General features: G+C 36.9%; 3 protein-coding genes across 4 annotated transcripts in view; 1 reads left to right on the top strand and 2 right to left on the bottom strand.

Annotated features, from left to right (window-relative positions):
• Nucleotides 1–1,876, top strand: part of LOC116299043 (cysteinyl leukotriene receptor 2-like) — a 3,191-nt gene extending 1,315 nt beyond the window's left edge. Inside the window, exon 1 of the mRNA XM_031707668.2 lies at nucleotides 1–1,876. This exon is cut by the window's left edge and continues 1,315 nt beyond it. Coding sequence (XP_031563528.2) covers nucleotides 1–183 — 183 coding nt within the window. The 3' untranslated portion in view covers nucleotides 184–1,876.
• Nucleotides 1,877–7,104: 5,228 nt separating this feature from the next.
• Nucleotides 7,105–20,006, bottom strand: LOC116299053 (dnaJ homolog subfamily C member 5). 2 transcript variants are annotated; one of them, XM_089040312.1, is made up of 6 exons: nucleotides 19,854–20,006; nucleotides 12,641–12,722; nucleotides 12,163–12,219; nucleotides 11,452–11,562; nucleotides 8,725–8,766; nucleotides 7,105–8,124 (listed from the first exon to the last, which is right to left on the bottom strand). In XM_089040312.1, the coding sequence occupies exons 1-6, from the start codon at nucleotides 19,880–19,882 to the stop codon at nucleotides 7,828–7,830; spliced, it is 618 nt and encodes a 205-aa protein (XP_088896438.1). In that variant the 5' UTR covers nucleotides 19,883–20,006; the 3' UTR covers nucleotides 7,105–7,827. The 2 variants fall into 2 exon arrangements, with proteins under 2 accessions (XP_088896438.1, XP_088896437.1); XM_089040311.1 differs by lacking the exon at nucleotides 19,854–20,006 and adding an exon at nucleotides 15,800–15,953.
• Nucleotides 8,908–10,250, bottom strand: LOC116299052 (uncharacterized). The gene has a single exon (XM_031707680.2). The coding sequence runs from the start codon at nucleotides 10,099–10,101 to the stop codon at nucleotides 8,974–8,976; it is 1,128 nt and encodes a 375-aa protein (XP_031563540.1). The 5' UTR covers nucleotides 10,102–10,250; the 3' UTR covers nucleotides 8,908–8,973.
• Nucleotides 20,007–20,602: the final 596 nt, after the last annotated feature.

Genomic DNA, 20,602 nt, shown 5'->3' with positions numbered 1-20,602 from the left:
ACAGTACAGTTGTATAAAATGCCCAGGCTACGAAGAATGCTAGTGGGATTTATTTGCCAGAGGTTTCAGTTCCTACGAGTTCGTTTTAGGCCGAGTAACGTTATTGCAGTGTATGGTAAGGAAAGAGAGGTGTCCTTTAACACAAACATTATTTATTCGTCGCGGACAAATTCACAGCCATAGTTTCCATCATAGTTAATGGAGTGGAATGGTTTGGAAACTCCATAGGACAAAGCTATTGTTTTTGGCTCGAAACTCCGGCATTTTCGCTACTTACTATCTATTACTTAGTGAGTACGTTAGCCAATCAGAGCGCGAGATTCGCTACAGTTTGTTGATAAGTTTTTACTATTATTATTTGGTCTGACTTTTACAAGAATTTCAACAAAAGAAGACAAAAATAAAGTAATACTACAGTAGCCTGTTTAGAGTGGAATCCTCTATTACACAAATCACCACTACAACAAGTGACGTCACACTCGTGCGCAGACCCCAGGCTCTTACATTCAGGCCGCGTGGCCCTGGTACAGTGTTCTGACTCAGAGCAAGTCTTCATGTAGATTACATTATCGGCAGTTCTCTTGTTGTGACGCATTTTTAGGCACTTTGCACTCGATCCAGAGCAGTAAATTTCCTTTGTTTTGGAAGAACAATCTTCCCAAGACTTTTCGCTTGAGCAGGAGTAGCAACGAATACCTGAAACTGTGGTTAGAAACGTTTTAATTTGATGACATTGTGTTAAACAAGGTCATCATCATTATTATTATCATCACCATCATCACCACTGTCATCATCGTCATCAATGCCGTCATCACCATCATCACCACCACCATCATCATCATCATTATCATCATCGTCTTCATCATTATCATCATCATAACATTATCACCATCATCACCACCATCATCATCACCAACATCATGATCATCATCACCATGATTAATATCATCATGATCACCTATCTTTTATCACCATCATCATCATTAATACAAAAAATCTTACTCACCATTTTGCAGCATTGCCAAACCGATGAATACCAAGACAATAATTCTTAACTGTCGATTCATTATTACTGCCGGGTGATATTTGACATGTCAAGGAAACTTGAATTCCATGGCTATTGTGGTCCAAACACTAGCTGATATAAAATAAACAGCACGATTGAAATCGGGATGAATACTGCAGTTTCAAGTTGGAGGAACGTGTTACAAGTGGAATGTATTATGACAAGAACAAGAACAAGCAACACGAAGTTAAGAACAACACTTGAGGAAGAAGTTGAAGCTAGGTCGAATACTGATATTTCTGAAATAATAAATAATGATCAAGTAAATTAAGTAACGAATTCAAATCCATGGCACATTTTAGTGTCAAGAATATAGATAGGAAAGAAAGTAAAATCAGAGTTTCTCGCATAAAAATATATAAAGTCAGTATACAAAATCGAGCCATAAAGTTTGAAAGATTAACTAAAGTTTCCGGAACTTTAAAAGCTTTAAAAACTCGTCGTAACTTTTATAAGAGAAATTACAATACAAAGAATACAACAGAATAAGTGAAAACGTTTGGAATACTGTAAATTGACAGTGGAATATCAAGTTTTAACAGAAAAGTGAATGCAGAATAAGAATCTTACCTTCGAGTTGACTTGTTTAGTAAAATGAAGTCCTTCGCTACTTTCAACACCATTTCATAGCGATTAAGCTGTCATCATGGCTTTGTGTTTCTAAGGTTAATTAACAAAGTGAATTGGAATCAAAGCCCTCAAATTAAAAAACCATTAACAGTTGTTCAGTGTTTGTTTAACGCGCTCCGTTGTTTATGCATGGAATTTTCGACAAATTGAACATAGATATGAAATAGAATCTATAACATGTTTTAGAATGTAAATCTGTATTTTATATTAAATTTACCATCATATTGCCTCAAGATTAATTCTCTCTATGTTTCATCTGTATTTTAATATGTATATTTTAATATGTTCTTTGATAAGGGATTCTATCTTAGCTAAGTATACGCATTCACGGACTAAAATCTACACTTTTGAAGCTTGAAATTAAAGGTTTAAATCAATGAATAAGCAAAACAAAACTACCTAAGAATGAACGCATGCAAGCGAATTTAATTCACTGAATGTCCTAATGCCTTTTCAAAGCACAAGTACCAAGAGTACAAAAGATCTGACAAGCAACGGATTACAAACCCATTAACAATAAGACTTACTAATTACCTATACGAATTAGTGGGTTGGCGAGGCGTATGATCTCTTTTTTATACGGCGTTTGCGCATGCGTGCGTTCAACACGTTTTGGACGAATTCAAGAGTGTTCGAGTACGAAAGGAAATCCTCGTTTTCACCGACTACACAAAAATTTTGGACGCTGTAATTTCGTTAAACCAAAATAGTGTATCAGTAAAGACAATATGAACTGAAAAAGTCTAACGTTTCAAGGCCTCACAGTTCTGATGTTAAATTGTCAGTTATGGCTTTTCAAAACGCATCCCACATGGAAAGTAGAGGACATGCGAGCTTAGTCCTCGGTGATACAATCGCAAATCAGGGTTGCTGGTCATAGCAAGGGGTTAATCATCTACGGTGTAGGGGCCGACTAATATGGCGTTCCATCCCCGCCAAAATTGATGGTTTGTATTTGAAGTTCATCACATGAATTTTGCATTCGAGTAAATTTTTTTATGTTATCATCTTGTATTTCATATGCTTCATCAAGGGTTCAACATGCGTGTTTTATATTTGTCGTTCATGTTTTATATTCTTGATTGTCGCTGATTCATTCTAAACTCCACGCCACGTATTTGTCCTTTGAGTTTCACATTACAAACTCGACGACTTTTATTTTCAACTCAACTTCACGCTCCGGTGAACTCGGTTGACCTTGGTAGCCGCTGACCTAAAACAACGCAGTCGTAGGTATGAAAAGAAAAGAAAATGGCGGCAGAGTTTGCCCTCTGTTGTTGAAGAGACAATTCGGCAGCTTGATACAAACCGCCAACAGGAGGATGACTGTAGTAGCTTATTGCTTCGTTTAGAGTATCCTAAACCGTATCTAAACCGCATGTGGAAATGTTCATGTCTTTAATTTGTTTCGTATAAATAAGTACTATGATTACACTGGGACTATCTAGCATTCACTGCGGCCGTCAGCTTCTTGCTTTAGGCCCAGACAACGTTTATTGGAATAGGTGTATAAACGCAATAAAATTTAAAAACTAATCTTTCTACGTGGAATATACAATTCTTAGATTTTTTTTATCCTGATATCCTAATGCCAAAATGAGACATTCTCCTTTCGATGGTTATGGACACTCCTAGCAAAAGACTTTATTTGCGGCACAGAAAACCCACTTTCTACAAGGTGAGAGACGTTGATCTTCAGAAACCTTGAAAGAAGGGCGACCTGGGTGGCCAGTTAACACTTTTTCTGCCCTAGATTCATGAGATATAAACTATTGTTTTTCGTTCCTTAAGCATTTTATCGCTAATCCAATGCCAGCCACGATTTAGGCCGGTAGTTAACCTTTATTAATAATTGTACGGTTTAGGATACTCTAAACCGTATATACTCGAACGGATGAAATAGTGATATCTAAAATATAGTTCAAATAAATAAATTAAAAAATTAGTAGCATTGTAAATTAGACGACCCTCTGTAAAGAAAAAAATTTTTTTTTGTATTGTTGTCAAGTAAGAATTATAAATGTTGTAAAAAATATTGTAAAAAATAAATAAATAAAAAATTAGATGTAAAAAAAAAAAAAAAAAAAAAAAAAAAAAAAAAAAAAAAAAAAAAACAAACCATCAATTTTGGCGGGGATGGAACGCCATAGACTAACCCCTCCCTTAGGCTTTTGCCGAGCTTCCTGATCAGTTTGTAATTCCTCCCGGGATAGCGGTGTCGGGGTCGAAATCTCCGGCGTAGCCGTAAGTCGATACGACGGTTCAGCATTCGATGTCTGGAAGTATGGTCCTGGTTATTTTGATGAATCAATAAAAAAATATTATCAGTAGACTCTGAATCTGAATTAATTAGCCAAATCAAGTAAGGAAAACCTAGACCGAGTTAGCATTCAATGCATTGTGTTGGGGATATATTAGCGACCTTATGTTTTGCAAAATCTACGACGGCGACGTCAACCGGAAGTGTAAATAATTTCTCTTTGGGGTTCTGTTCATTGGAGATTTCATTCAAAACATTGTTAGTAAAATCAACTCATTCACAGGGAAGACAGACTTTGAAGGCAAGAAAGCCCAAATTGTAGTTATTTACACTTCCGGTTGATGGTCGTCGTAGATTTTGCAAATCTTAAGGTGGCTATTTAGAAGATGGCTTCTATCTCAGTTTCAACTCGACACAGTTTTCCCCTCAACCTCGGAATGGCTAATAGAAGGACAATTAAAGGACAATACAGGGACTAATAGGTCCTTTGCAGTTAACGGTCACGTGTCTGTACTGGTGAGCAAAATTTATTTTATTTTAAATTGGTGATTCTTTTTAGCTACTTGTAAAGAACTGAATGAAGCGATGTGCAACCAGTGTGTTACGAAATGCGGTTTTATTACGATCTCTCGAAACAGGTTGTAGAAAGTGTTTGCTCACCAGTATATTTCACCCATGGGAATCAAGATGTTCATTCATTTGCTCTCAGTGAATTAATCAGACCCAAAAAGAGCCGTATCCGTTAACGTTGGGTTGTTCGTTGAACGCGCACCTTTTCCGATTAGACATTTTCAGCCCTTTCCCTTGTTCTTACCTTTTTCTGGGCATTTGATTAGATCAGTTTACGAATTCTCGCGTAATGTGATTGAACTTGCGCAGACTTGCCGCGTCACGATTGCGTTCGTGCAGCAAGCTTTTCAGTCATACGAAATTTAAAAAACTGCTCCATGCAATAAATGGACTAGGTCCTCAATACCAGAACCCACAAGAACAGAAGATTGGCACGGGTTAGGTCGTTTGTTCCAATTTGTAGGATAACAATGTAGGGACGAAAAGACTCTACAACATGTAGGTCATAATGCACAAGTTTTTTAAGAGTTTTGCCCCCGACACTGTGCCACCTTACAACTACATTATCCTCGCAGTGAAAATCGAGGCTAAGATCGGCATAACGCCCGATGAAGTCGTGGAGACGACGAATAAAGGAATGTCCCATAATATGAATACGCTGTTCAGCCATGACTTACACAGTTAGGGTGTAAAAGTAAAATTAACTTGCCTGATAATTTTAAGAGAACTTGCTCGACCGCGAGAAGGAAAGAGGCCTCGTGGTACTTAGACGCGCCTTAAGTACACTATTCATGCATCCTATTGGTCGACTTGAGATATGCGGATTCATCTAGTTGGATTACCGGATTTAACAACAGTATAATGTTTCGACATAAATGTCATTATGCTGTCAGCATAATGTTCTGTTACTACATACATTCTTCTATAATTTATTTCCCAAGGTACTTACATAGAAATCGAATTCAACAATTTTAAGAACACGTGGATGGTTTCTATATTGAATTATTAATATAAGAGTGAATATTAAATCAGTCATGCTCCTATTTTTGATATCCCTAGCTATTACTTATGCTCTTATCTTGAAATTCTTAAAAAAATTAAGATTATAAATTATAAGAATGAATAAAGGCTGGGCAAACGATAGAGTGCATGCCATAAATCCGTGAAAACAAGGAATAGATCCTTTTCGAGTTCCAAATTACCGCTGTGTTCCTTGATTACAGACTCATTTGTCCAGGCTTTAGCCACGCATGTTTAAATATTCACAAATACCAACGGTAAAATAAAGAATGCACAACTCCAATAATACAAACACTTGAAATTCGACGGACTACACAAAATCGCGGAGGCTAAGCCTGAGTGAATGAGTCTGCAATCAAGGAACACAGCAGTAATTTGGAACTCGAAAAGGGTCTATTGCACGACAAATTAGTAAGTTCAGTAGACCTCAGTAGACCGTAGACCTACAAAACTTTGCACTATTTTATACAATTTTGCTACTTAACTTATTCACAGATATATGGTATACAATCTAAAACTCTCTCGCGCAAGTAAACAAATTGTACCGTGTTCAACTCTTTAACGTTAGTTGCAGAAGTGAAATCGAATAACGAATTGCATCGTCGTTGGAAATGGTGTGATGTCCTTAGTAATGGAATGCGACTCGCATGAATACCGCTGGCCAGAATTCTATGTTGTGCGCTACCGTTCGTCCAAGCCTAGTCATTCCCATTCGCATCTCATATTAAAGCCCAAGAAATATGATAATCATTTCTTCGATTGCACGTTACGTCATCGTGGCCTCTCGGGGGAGCGTTGGTGCCATTTAACAAAAGATTTTTAATCAGCATCAATTGTTAACGGCACCACAATGGCCGCCATGTTTTTGTCTTTTAACTCTCTTGAGAATGCATGCAACCATCAATATATACGTTTTTGTAAGATCACGTGACAGTCGCCATCTTGGATGACAAAACTGTAGACACGTAGTATTAAAACCCGAGTCTCTAGTTACGACATCCAAGATGGCTGCCACAAAAAAAGTTTTGAAAAAATAAATACTGTTTACCAATTTGTCTCGGCTATCAGTAACGAGAGGCGACTGGGGATGACTGTTGAGGTTAGACCGCCATCTTGTCTCGATGCTGTCCCACTTTCATCTATTAGCCATTCTGAGGTTGAGTAAAAAGCTGGATCCAGTTGGAATTGCAGTGCATCGTGGGAATTTTTGGGGGCGTATTACGTCATCTTGGTAAACGTATGGCCCGAAAACAGTCCCACGATCCAATGCCAACTCGAGCCAGTTTTTTCTCAAATTCGGATTGGCTAATACAAGTTTGAATAGTAATAAGCTATCGTCTAAAGATAGAGAAAATACATTAAAATTGAAAAATCCTAAATGAACAAGTTTCCCTGCATTGTGTTTGAAATGGCGAAACCAACGAGCGAAGCTGCAAATCTGTTATCACCAAGTTCTCAAGGGAATTCGTAGCTAGATACAAACTCTACCTGAATCATTTCGGCCATTTATGCTACTCGATTATTTTTCGCCTGCATGTGACGTCATGGCTGCCATAACTGGATGAGTAAAAACATTTATTTTTGCTATTCTCTTTCCAAGTTTAAGGCCAGGTATGAGCCAAAAAGGATTCTGGTCGTAGTCGTATCAAGAAGCAGTAGTTACATACGAATGGCCTTTGATTTTGTTTGTGCATGGTTTTTCTGTCTGTCTGTCTATGTCTGTCTATTGAAAATATCTAACCTAATTTAATCATAACGGGAAGGCTATGCTGTCATAGCAACATATAATAGAATAAGGAATCCGGGTAGGTCACGTGACAACCTACCGCCATCTTGGAAAGCAAGAAACGTGAATTTTACGACGCTTGTAAAAGCTTAGTGGTCTGTAGGGCGCATCTAAGGGGGTTAGTGTTGGGTTCAATTGTATAGAAAAAAAGTATGTAGCTTGTACTCGAACATGGTAGGGTAAACACGTGACCAGCCCGCGCAAATGAATTCAAGATGTGAAACGTCAACCAATTTCCTTAAACATGCCATAAATATCACGTGATATATCACGCATATTATCTGGTAGCAGATTCTCGTACTCAGCCTCCACACACACCAAACTGACACAGGGTTCCATATGTATGTGCAGTGTTCCATCACCAACGATTTCAATTTGTTCACATTCCCACGAATAACATCTTGTTGTATTACGAAAAGTCCTATTAATTGAGGTGAATTGAATTTCACCGCATTTGCTTCATCAATGAAGCGTTAAATCAAATCTAGAGCTGTTTCATGACGAAGGCAATGGAATAGCGGTACTTGATGTGCTATTGCTGTTATTACTATCAATGGGGGACTTGGATTCCTCTGTAGTAGCCTCAGGCTCTTCGTTCAAACCAGGCTGCGTGGTGATTGGTGTTGAGGAGTCTTCATCATCTTTCATTGCATCTTCGTAGGCTGCCATATCCTCTGGCCAGTCCTCGTCCGGATTTGGTTTACATTTCCCACAACAGAAATTGAAACAGAAAAAACAACAACAGCAGCAGAAGTAACATCCGGTTATGACACCACAGCAGAAGAATAAGGCCTGAAAGGAATCAAGACAATTTGTCAATAAACACGTACATTTGTGATACAATCGAGGTTCTATGAAGCAGCCACTCTAGGGGAATCGTTAAGTGGCAGCAAAAGATAAGTTGGAAGAATTGAGGATGAAAGAAATAATGGGAAAAGGAAAGGAAAAAGAAAAATGATGTTATCAAGGAAGGAAGGAAGGAAGGGAGGGAGGATGGATGGATGGAAGGAAGGAAGGAAGGAAGGGAGGGAGGATGGATGGATGGAAAGGAAGGAAGGAAGGAAGGAAGAAAGGAAGGAAGGAAGGAAGGAAGGAAGGAAGGAAGGGAAGGAAAGAAGAAAGAAGGAAAGAAGGATGGATGGATGGAAGGAAGGAAGGAAGGAAGAAGAAAGGAAGGAAGGAAGGAAGGAAGGAAGGAAGGAAGGAAGGAAGGAAGGAAGGGAGCAAGGGAGCAAGGGAGGAAGGGAGGAAGGAAGGAAGGAAGGGAGGAAGGAATGGAGGGAGGGTGGAAGGGAGGGATGGAAGGAGGGAGGGAGGGAGGGAGGGAGGGAGGGAGGGAGGGAGGGAGGGAGGGAGGGAGGGAGGGAGGGAGGAAGGAAGTAAAAAACTCACCTTGCACCAGCCACTATTCAATCTAAAGTACAATTTAACATTCTGTAAAAAAGAAAGAAAAAAAGATTAGCAATCTATCATCAATATTTCTGTATCACACTTGCTGAATACTCTTTCTTATGACTTTCGTGTGACAATACTCCCCCTTCCCCACCCCCCACCTCCCTGGAAGTTTAAGCCACTACACCAAGACACAGAGATGAAAGTATGAACGCATACCAATAAATGTTGGCTTATTTCCCAATAATTTCAAGAATGACTTTCGCTCAAGTGGATTACTTTCAGTTGTGGGAACTTCTCTTTAAGTTCTCGTCTACAAATACTTGCAAGTCTCTCGTCTACGACTGTACCATTAAGGTTTAAAATCTCCAACAAGGTCTCTGCGCTTTGCAAAAGTTCTCGAATGAGAACGTTAGCTCCTTCGTTCTTCAATAAATTGTGACCTAATCGAAGGGTTCTGAGGTTGCAGTTTTTTCTCATGGCATTTCCAATGTACGACGCACCCTCAACTCGAATGAAATTCCCACAGATACGAAGTTCCTCCAAAGACTTATTTCCTTTTAAGACTTCAGCTATAACTTTAGCTCCTTCGTCGTACAAATAATTCCATGAGATGTCTAGAAATTTAAGGAATTTGGCTCTCCGTAGCTCTGTTTCCATGGCGGCAATGCCTTGCGAAGCTAGCTGGTTCGAGGCGAGGTCAAGGGTTACTAAATTACTGTTTACAGCTAGAACAGATCCAATTGCTTTAGCAAAATCATCTCCAAGGATATTATTGCTCAAACAAAGTTCTTTCAGTTTGCATTTGCCTTGAAGAACGAGCATCAAAGGTTCAACATCAGCGTCTGTCAAGCTATTTGAAGCTAGACTCAGCTTTTCTAGATTTTCGTTGTCTCTCAACATTTCTCCAATCGAAATAACAGAATTCACATCCAGCTTATTTGCCGAAAGATCCAGCTCTGTAACAGTTAAGTTATTCACAAGTCCCCTCGCTACGGCCCGGACTCCTTCGTTACCAAGCCAACAGTTTCTAAGCAACAGGCGAGTAACTTTCATAGAGGGGAAATAACGATCGGATATTTCAGTTATTTGCACGGGACCAACGATTCGATTGCTAAGATCAACAGTACTTTCGTTACGTTCCAATTTAAAAAAAATCACAGGGTTTTCTGAATTTCTAGTACACGGATCGAAATCGTCGTCTTCGTCGGAGTCGTCGTTTATATTCTTTATATTTAGTAGAATCCTCTTTTGATTTTCGATTTCTGCCCATACTTTTCTTCTTGACTCTCGTATCAATCTTTGAGTGTTGGAAACTTTGGGTTTTTGAGCTTTTTTAGCTACAGATTTGGTATAATCTAATTTAGATGAGTCCATGGTTCGAAAAACGTCTCACAGTTCATCTAATTGTCGTCAAAACCCTTTAGATTTCGGAGTTACAGATATGTCTCTAAATCAAAACACGATCTCATATTGGACAGCTCTGTATTAAACTCACCATTCACCAATCAAAATGAGGGCGGAAAATCGTGTTTAAAACGATTTTTTATCGCACTTAAACTATTTATGAACTGCGGTTAATAGAGTAATAAATATTTCATAAGAGAAAAAAATAATTCAACGTTAAGACTCTTGAGTTTATATTTGATCTATGCTTTAAATCTCGATTTCAAATTACTAGATTCGGATTCTTGGAGTCCGCGGTTTTAAAAATATTTTTGAAATTAAAGATCGAATAAGTTTCTTTTTCCTGTAATTTCACTAAAATTATTTTGATATTTTCCCGTGATGTTGCAAATTGAACGTCATAACAGCAGGTACAAATTGGAGCACCCTTATTCAAAATAATGAAGTTTTGATTTTTTAGAATCTCATCTGTGTTGGCAATAAATATAAGAACGATTCATTATATAAGAATAAACAATAACGTGAACAAAAATGAAATAATTTTGGATTAATATTAAAGGTTGTATTATGTATATGAACTTTGTTGGACGGTGAAATGAAAAAAAATAGAAAAAATAAAAAAGGGGGAAAATGAGATTCAAGCACTTTAATTAGCTTAAAATTAAGGATGTATTTGAATGGAATCTTCTAAGATGGTTGTCGGTTCTAGCAAATTTAATATTGTTCTTAAGCAGAATACATAAGACGATTGATAAACGTTTAATTATCGATTACCGGACATCTTAGTGAGTGAGTGAGTGAGTGACTCATTAGCATATTCAGACCTCTCACAATAATTTATCCACGAGTTAAAACAAGGAAAAACCGAATACAGAGAAATAATAATATATATACGAAAGAATAATAATAATAATAATAATAAATAAAAATAATAATAATAAATAATAATAATAAATAATAATAATAATAATAAATAATAATAATAAATAATAATAATAAATAATAATAATAAATAATAATAATAAATAATAATAATAATAAATAATAATAATAATATAAATTACAACAATAATAATAATAATAAATAATAATAAATAAATAAATAATAATAATAAATAAATAAAAAAGTAATGAAGGCAGCCGCTGCTAAAAAGAGTGACAGGTTGGATTGTGATAACAAATGAGCAATAAACAGTTAAATATGTTGCAAAAAGTTGACCCACAGTTTACTTCTCGCAACACGTTTCTCCACTTGCAAACAAAATTGGGATTTTTTTTGTATTTTTCGAATTATCATGCATTGAAAGTTTAAACCCTTACCTCTTCACCAAATTGTTCTGCTATGTAAAGTCCCATATTCCCATAGTTGTCATATATCTCTCGTTTGCCAGGATCCGATAATATAGTATGTGCATGGTTGATTTCCTTGAACTGAAAAAGAAAAGAAAAATATGGTACGAAACTGCTTCAACGAGAAAATTGTTGTTAATTCTCCTTTGTTTATTCAAATTTCCTTTTATGCATCCATCCATCTTTTGATTGTAACTACATTCATCCATCCGTTCATCCATTCATTCACCCATTCGTCTATTCATTCATCCATTTAACTTTTAGCTTGTCCATCCACCAATCATTCGACCATGATTCATCGACTCATTCATCCATCCACCCATCCATCCATGTGTCCACACATCCCATCCCATCCATCCATCCATCGATCCATTCATCGATCCATCCATCCATCCATCCATCCATGTGTCCACGCATCTGTCCATCTGTCCATCTGTCCATGGATGCATTCATCCATCCATCCATCCATCCTTCCATCTGTCCATCCCATCCATCCCATCCGTCCATCCCATCCATCCATATATCCATCCATTCATCCATCAATCCATCCATCTGTGGATACCCATCAGTCCATCATCCATATATCCATCCATCCATCCATCCATTCATCAATCCATCCATATGTGGATACCCATCAGTCCATCGTCCATATATCCATTCATTCAACAACTGTCAACTTACCTTTTCGGTAGCTTCAGGATTATCTCTATTTTTATCAGGGTGGTGTTTTAAAGCCATCTACGAGTAAAGAAATCCAATATGGATTGTTCTTATTCTTTATTATTCTTATTTCTTTATTTCATCAAACCCTGAAACATCCTCTGGGCTGATCTAAGCCAGTGCACAGCTAACTCACAGATTGAACCCTGAAACAACCTCTGGGCTGATCTAAGTCAAGGCACTGCTAACTCACTGATAAAACCATGAAACAACCTCTGGGCTGATCTAAGTCAGGGCATGGCTAACTCACAGATTGAACCCTGAAACAACCTCTGGGCTGATCTAAGTCAGGGCATGGCTAACTCACAGATTGAACCCTGAAACAACCTCTGGGCTGATCTAAGTCAGGGCATGGCTAATAACTCACATAACAAACCCTGAAACAACCTCTGGGCTGATAAAAATCGGCAAGGTATCTGTGAAGCAAAAGCTAACATACCTTTCTATATGCTTTTCTGATTTCATCTGGTGTGGCATCTTTGTCCACCAAAAGGATGTCATACAGAGATGTTCCATCCTTTCTGTAAAATTAATAAGAAAACCAGTTTTAATACACTTGGTTTTGTTTGATGTGTCGTTCTCTCCCTTGCCACAAGGGTTTTTCTCCAGGTTCTCTGCTTTTCCTCCCTCCATAAAAATCAACATGTGAGTTGAGTTTGTTTGATGTATTGTTCTCTCCTTTGCCACGAGGGTTTTTCTACAGGTTCTCTGGTTTGTCTCCTTCCATAAAAATCAACATGTGAGTTGAATTTGTTTGATGTGTTGTACTCTCCCTTGCCACAAGGGTTTTTCTCCAGGTTCTCTGGTTTTCCTCCCTCCATAAAATCAACATGTGAATTGAGTTTGTTTGATGTGTTGTACTCTCCCTTGCTACGAGGGTTTTTCTCCAGGTTCTCTGGTTTTCCTCCCTCCATAAAAATCAACACGTGAATTGAGTTTGTTTCATTGTCGCTCTTGTGTACTATACTTAAATATGTACATATACAGAGAATAAACGAATACTGCATATAATCTATGCATAATTTATCAATGTCTGTCACTATATGAAAACTACATAATTTCAAGAAAGGCCCCTATCGATATTTGTTATTTTTTACATGATTGTAATTACCTAATGAGACACCCTATTAAAATAATGATCTATTCTACATCTTTCAACATGTGGCAATAGAGTCAGCTAGTGCTCAAATTAAAGTGCCTATGACCCCTAACTCAATGTTTTCAGCATTGATTCTACATGAAGTTAAAAGTTAAATAGTCAAATATTTTCATATGATTTGAGTGATGCATCTTGGAGATATCAAGGTTTATACTTCCAGTATGCTAATGAGTGTGAAGTCATAGGAGGCATTATTAAATATGCAACAATTTACTGGGGCAGTAAAATATCCTGTATAAAACATAATTATCTTACTCAGGGTTTATAGAAAGGTTATTGCAAATTTGTTTCCTCATAGTAATCAGTGTTTTGATTTTAAAATGATGACAAATAAACCCAAATGCCTACTATGACTTCACACTCATTAGCATACTGGAAGTATAAACCTTGATATCTCCAAGATGCATCACTCAAATCATATGAAAATATTTTACTATTTAACTTTTAACTTAGGGTAGAATCAATGCTGAAAACATTGAGTTAGGGGTCTTAGGCACTTTAATGACCAGTCAATAGACAATACAGCCAATATTGGCACCTTTAGTGGTAGCTCTATTTGGTCAGTCCTCTTGACGTGTTGATCTGTCTAAAGTTGCTGGTTATCATGTATAGCCATTGAGCAGAATTTCTTTTAGCCAGTTAAAACATAAAATCTCAGTCACAAGTAACAATTATGATCATCATTCAATGCACCAATATTTGTTTTGTGTTAGTAAAATATAACAAAGATGTGCTGCTCAATAGAAATAAAGTTATTTATAAATCATCATCAAAAATGGACCTTTGTTATCATACCTAACTATTTAAGGAATACAAAACAAGTGCTTGTATCTGTACTGTGATATAGACACACTGGGAGTAGAGAACAAGAGAGAAGCAAGCTTAGGAACCTAAGGCATAGCTGAGTGCTTTTTTTGCTTTTTGAGTGCTCTACAGCTTCCAGAGTGTTTATATAACATTACAGAGTCATAAACAATGGTTGTATATTGTTTTTATACAACTACTTTGCACAAGGGTCTCTGTTCGTTGATATAAACACAGTAGACAGCCAATCATCAAGTGCGTTATATTTGAAATATTTTTTGAAATTATTTACAACAGAGCATCCATTTTAAAGTTATAAATCGTTTTCATTAAAGGATAAAAAATAGATATAAAATTATCACAAACTTCTTCCACATTTATAATTTAAAAAATTCCCCAAGGATTGTGTCTTACATGGGCTCAGAAGCTGAGAAAATGTATTAAGGTGGTAAACCAGAATTGGACCACCTACAGCCCAATTGTTTAATTTTGCAACAGTTATTCCACAAAATCTTAAAATCTTTGCTTTAAAATGCATTTACGTCTGCAAAAACTTCAATAAACTAAGTTTGGTTTATCTATATTATATTATCATAAATGTGAGATAACTTTAGCTTACTTTTCATCTAAAATTCTCTTAAAAAATTCTCTCACACATGCAAAAAATTTAATGAAATTTAACCATTAGATATTTCACAATGAGTTAATGTATACGAGAGAGCCATAAAGTTATCTGGGGGAAAATTCACTATTTCATTATTTTGATTTTTTTCGCGCTGTTTGTTCTCATTACGTGGTTTAGGACTTCATAGTACACTAAGATAAGATCAGAATGACTTATTCGTATAATAAAATATTCTAAAATATTCAAAACCAGCATTTACGTTAACGGAACTTATATTATATTCATCAAGCCTGGGTACAATTTTAGAGTTTTGCTCAAAATACACAAAGATTTGAACCAATTGAACCAGTAATTCTCTAGTCTAAAGCAAAGTTCACTATTCAAAATAGATCTAAAAAGCTGGAAGAAGCGAAAATATGACTTTTTGATTAATGTAAAAATAGTAATTTTGGTTGGAATCTAATGATTTTCCTCATGAAATCTAAATTTGTAATTGAAACTGCCGAGTTCGACTTGAGAACTGGCCTAATGTTTGAGTTACGCCTATGCTTTAAATTAGCAATTTAAAATCGAATTTCCACTTTTCTAGCATTTAGAATTTCCACCAGGGAGCTAAGGATTTGATATTCTAAATCAGGAATTCGTCCAGAAACTATTTTGATAGAGATATGAGGTGTTTTGCCTCAGTGTTATGTTGTTGTCTATACGTAGATATTATGTTTATGCAAACTTGCAGAGGAATCGACATTTGTATTTTCCCGAGAATTCGACTCTATAGATAATAAATCGTTTAAATAAGTATTCTCAGTCATGATCTACTCTACACGACTTATATCACGAATAGATTGGCATTTGCAAGGAATAAATCGGGGTACAGTCTCTAAAATCGCTAAAAACGAGGAGCTTCGAACGAGAATCACGACAAGAGCGTGTCAATTTTCGAAGTATGTCGATCTTTGTTTACAACCGATGGGATCAAAATACACATTAAAAAACATGAAATTCCTTACGTTTCTTTTGGAGTGGCGTTATTGCCATTCTCCTTCGCACCGTCGCCGGTATGCGGAGCCATCCCTGGTTTGAAGTCATGGACAATAATTTCGACTCATGTCCGCCATCAAGACAAGCAAAGCTTCTCAACTAGCCTTCTATATGACGTCATTTGCGGTGAGACTTTGGATATAGCACGTGTTTATATGTATAGTTATCACTTCCGGTCGTTATAAGTTCAAAATTAATCGAATCAAAAATGTACATGAAATTTATAACTAAAACTGTCATAGAGAGGCCAAATTTTATACTAAAATATAAAACCGAATGCTTGACTTTGATAAATAATCATATGATAAATATGTAAAATAACTTTCATTGTTTTCTATAAATAGAGGATATGTAATATTCTGTTTATTACATAATTATCAATGAAGTATGTTTTGGCTTTTTCAGGCAATTCTTTCCGTGTATTTTTGAATAGCCATCACAATGGTGTTATTTTCACGTGTGAAGATATCAATTTTTCGAAATAGAGAAAAATAGATATTTCATTGGTAATTATATAATAAATAAAATTATTTAATGGTTTCAAATATAATAATTCTAATAATATATAATAATTCAGCGGTTTTGTGTAGGAGTTGAAAAATAAGAAAGCTTCGCATGGTTAAGAAATTATGGATATTCACTAATAAATAATAATACTTTTTTTTTTCAATTTTTTAAAAATTCCTTCCTCGCTACCTCTTTTTTTCATCCTCTTCCACTCAGCTATATAAAAATAATAATAATAATCAGTTCATGCAATTTCAACTCTTTGCGAAACTGATTTTTTTGCCACCAAATAATTTTTAGCATGTAACTCCCACCATAAATGCTGTTACATTCTCTTAGGTCATTGAAGGGTTAATATGTACTGTGCTGTGTCTTGAACAGGGTACATTTTTTCGAGATATTCTTGTCTTAGATACCAACTCTGGCATGTAAAACCCTAAAACAACCTCTGGTCTGATCTAAGTCAGGGTATGGCTAACTCACAGATTGAACCTTGAAATAACCTCTGGGATGATCTAGGTCGGGGCACAGCTAACTCACAGCTATTGAACCCTGAAACAACCTCTGGGCTGATCTAAGTCAGGGCATGGCTAACTCACAGATTGAACCCTGAAACAACCTCTAGGCTGATCTAAGTCAGGGCATGGCTAACTCACAGATTGAACCCTGAAACAACCTCTGGGCTGATCTAAGTGAGGGCATATGGCTAACTCACAGATTGAACCCTGAAACAACCTCTGGGCTGATCTAAGTCAGGGCATGGCTAACCCACAGATTGAACCCTGAAACAACCTCTGGGCTGATCTAAGTCAGGGCATGGCTAACTCACAGATTGAACCCTGAAACAACCACTGGGCTGATCTAAGTCAGGGCATGGCTAACTCATAGATTGAACCATGAAACAACCTCTGGGCTGATCTAAGTCAGGGCATGGCTAACTCACAGATTGAACCCTAAAACAACCTCTGGGCTGATCTAAGTCAGGGCAGGGCTAACTCACAGATTGAACCCTAAAACAACCTTTGGGCTGATCTAAGTCAGGGCAGGGCTAACTCACAGATTGAACCATAAAACAACCTTTGGGCTGATCTAAGTCAGGGCATGGCTAACTCACAGATTGAACCCTTAAACAACCTCTGGGTTGATCTAAGTCAGGGCATGGCTAACTCACAGATTGAACCCTGAAACGACCTCTGGTCTGATCTAAGTCAGGGCAGGGCTAATTTACAGATCAAACCCAAAGCTGCATCCATGAACCAAGTCTGAGACCTAGATGTACACTGGCACTACACCACTTTCTCCACTTGATAAGACACACTGAGGCAAGTAAAACACAAAAAATAATAAAATTTGCTCAAAAAATAAAATTAAAGCTATAATTGGAATAATAAACCTGCAGAACCTGAAGTGTGTACATAAATATTTTAATGAAAAAATTGTTTCTGATTCTGAAAACCAGGTGAAAATAGATTCCTGTTTGTGACCTAATGAGAAAATTAGAGAACCCTTGTCAACTACAATGCATTGCGCCCCTATATCATTGTTTACATCATCTGTCTACATCATTCTCAAAGCTCTTCCATGCACTGGTGGAATAAAAGTGCAAATTTGCCATGCCAAGGTCTTCAAATACACAAGTTTCCTTCCTTTTATTCCACAGCAAGTACGTTAAATTTTTCAGAGAGATTCTCTTTGAGAAATTATGAGGTTTTGGTCATCCAACTGTTAGACATCGTAACTTTAGAAATCTACCTTAGATTGGTTGCCAAAATTTAAAAAATCTCATGAAAAGCATAAAATCACTATGTTACTATCATTATCTATGATTATCTTAAAACATCTAGCAGGAATAACAATAGCTTGATAGAACTGGATTTTTAAACTCCACCTACATTGAAAATGCCATTTTGCCAGGCAGAGAAAACGGCCAATTGTTTTGATTCTGGCTCACAATGCATTGTAGTTGACTAGGATTCTTTAAAGGCAAAAAAAAAAAAAAAAATTAAATGCCTTTTTATGCACTTCAGGTATTTCTTTATTTCCCCTTCAAAATCAATATCCCTAATAAATGCTAAACAAGAATTATCACTCACATTTCAAGAGGTTTTATACCAAAGAATTATCAGTGCAACGACAATAAGCAACTAGCCACCTAAGCAAATTTTAAATCAAATTCAAAAATTATCTTTTCATGCTCAATAACACAGGATGGTGACAAATTCTGCTGTAAACTGTTCCTTGTTCACTCCTGATCATATACACACATGTATAAAGAACATTATAAAACATTTGAAATATAACATGCACACTGATTGGCTGGCTAACATGTTTATATCAGAGAACAAAGGCACATTCACAAAAAGATGTTCAAAAATATTTTATAAAAAGCAATAAAAAATGTCTACTTATGTCTCTGTACTGAGATATAAACACTGAGGGCTATAGAGCACTCAAAAAGCAAGAGAAAATCTTTGCTATAGCATATGATATTCCTAAGCTTGTTCGAGTCTCATGTTCTACAGCTCCTAGCATGTTTTATATCACAGTACAAATACAAGCACTTGTTTTGCATTCCTCAAATAGCTAGGTATGATGACAAAGACCTATTTTTGATGGTGATAATATATTTCATAAATGACTTTATTCCTGCTGAGCAGCACATCATTGTTATAATTTTTTTAATTATAGAACAAGTATTAATTGGTGCATTGAATGTTGAACATGAATGCTACAATTGAATACTTTGACTTTGAGAATTTTATAATCTCACTGACTAGAAATAAAGGCTGCTCGATGGCTGTAGATGATGCCAAGCCACAATAAACTGATCAGCATGCAAAGAACTCAGGTCAATTGGAAAGACCCACTATACATGTAGATAGGATGCACTTCGACAGACAGTACAGACGCTTTTAAGCTGTAGAGCACTCAAAAAGCAAGAGAAACACTTGGCTATGCTACCTGTTTTATCTAAGCTTGCTTGACTCTCACGCTCTACAGCACCCCATGTTTATATCACAGTAAAGAGACATGCTCTTGTGTTATATTCCTTAAATGTATAAATAGCAATCCATATTCCATATTCAATAACTGATTTATGTTCTTAATCAAATGAATTGGATTATTTCAATTAAGATATCATATATTTTACATTTCAAGTTGACTATTATTATTATTATTATTTGTTTATTGATGACGTCATATGACGTCAAAACGTAAATAATCAACCAATTTTATAACTTAATTATGCAGATGCCATGAGAAGCCTCGAAAGAAAATCGAGAATAAAACCTAAAATCCCCAAGGATTTCCTCATTATATGAATTAATACTGAATCATAGATATATTCTGCACCTTATGATGTTCTGGGGAGTTATTTTTTTGTCGAGGGAGGATACAAATTCACGATTTTCCATGATGTTTTTGACCACAAATGAACCAAAAACACACACGCCTTGAAAATACTTGCTCAAAAACCCAAAATAAAACAACTGAAATTCAAAATCCCTCGCTTACCTTTCGTCCTCCATCTTTTCATACGCCATTCTATTTTTTTCTTGGGTTAAAGTCTATCTGCATAACATTTAAAACGGTAAGAAGTTCGATGTCAGAATTACGTCCCCGCCATTTTTCCTTTTTGATGCGGGTCAACGGGTAAGTAGACATGCGCAGTAGGCTTCTATGACAGCTGGTAAATTTTTTGGAATCGAGGAGTAGATAAAGAGTAAAAGGAAAAGAAATATGAGGAAAAATAGGAGATAAATGGAAACTGCAAAATAAAATTTAAAATAAAAGGTAAAAATAAGAAGAAAAAAATGAACGTAAGAGAAGAGGAATGGAAAGGAACGGAAAGAAGGAAAAGAACGAAGAAACAGAAGAAGCAACGAGAAGAGAAGAGCAGAGAAGGCAGAAGCGAACGAGAAGACGAACACCAAACGAGCCCGAGCGCAGCCGCCCGCCCGCCGCCCGACCCCCGACCCCCGCTACCCCTCCCCGCCGCTCCCGCGCGCCGCCCTCCGCCGCGCTCCCTCGCTACCCCCGCCCCCTCGCTTGCCCTCCCCCGCCTCGCCTCTCCCGCCCTCCTCCTCCCGCCCTCTCCTCCCTCCTCCCTCTCCTCTCCCCCTCCCCCCCCCCCCCCCTTTACCCGCCGCCCCGCCCCCTCTTCCTCCCCCTGGGCCCTGCGGAAGTGGCCCACAGTAGAAATCTAAATTTATCTAAAAACAGAGATGAAATAAGATTAAAGCGTATATGGGAATAGAATTGAA

Source organism: Actinia tenebrosa, unplaced genomic scaffold (genome assembly GCF_029948245.1).
Source record: "Actinia tenebrosa isolate PJP-AT-01 unplaced genomic scaffold, QUT_ActTen_1.0 PGA_scaffold7__59_contigs__length_16204524, whole genome shotgun sequence".
NCBI lineage: Eukaryota > Metazoa > Cnidaria > Anthozoa > Actiniaria > Actiniidae > Actinia > Actinia tenebrosa.
Note: the sequence above shows the minus strand (reverse complement) of the source record. Positions and strands in the feature narration are given on the sequence as shown.

Excerpts from the sequence above, each read along its gene's own strand:
- LOC116299052 (XM_031707680.2), bottom strand. The coding sequence starts at position 10,101 with ATGGACTCATCTAAATTAGATTATACCAAATCTGTAGCTAAAAAAGCT.
- LOC116299053 (XM_089040311.1), bottom strand. The coding sequence starts at position 15,861 with ATGGCTCCGCATACCGGCGACGGTGCGAAGGAGAATGGCAATAACGCC. Across the intron at positions 12,723-15,799 it reads AACGCCACTCCAAAAGAAAC|AAAGGATGGAACATCTCTGT; the intron begins GTAAGGAATTTC and ends TTAATTTTACAG. Across the intron at positions 8,125-8,724 it reads TGAATAGTGGCTGGTGCAAG|GCCTTATTCTTCTGCTGTGG; the intron begins GTGAGTTTTTTA and ends GATTCCTTTCAG.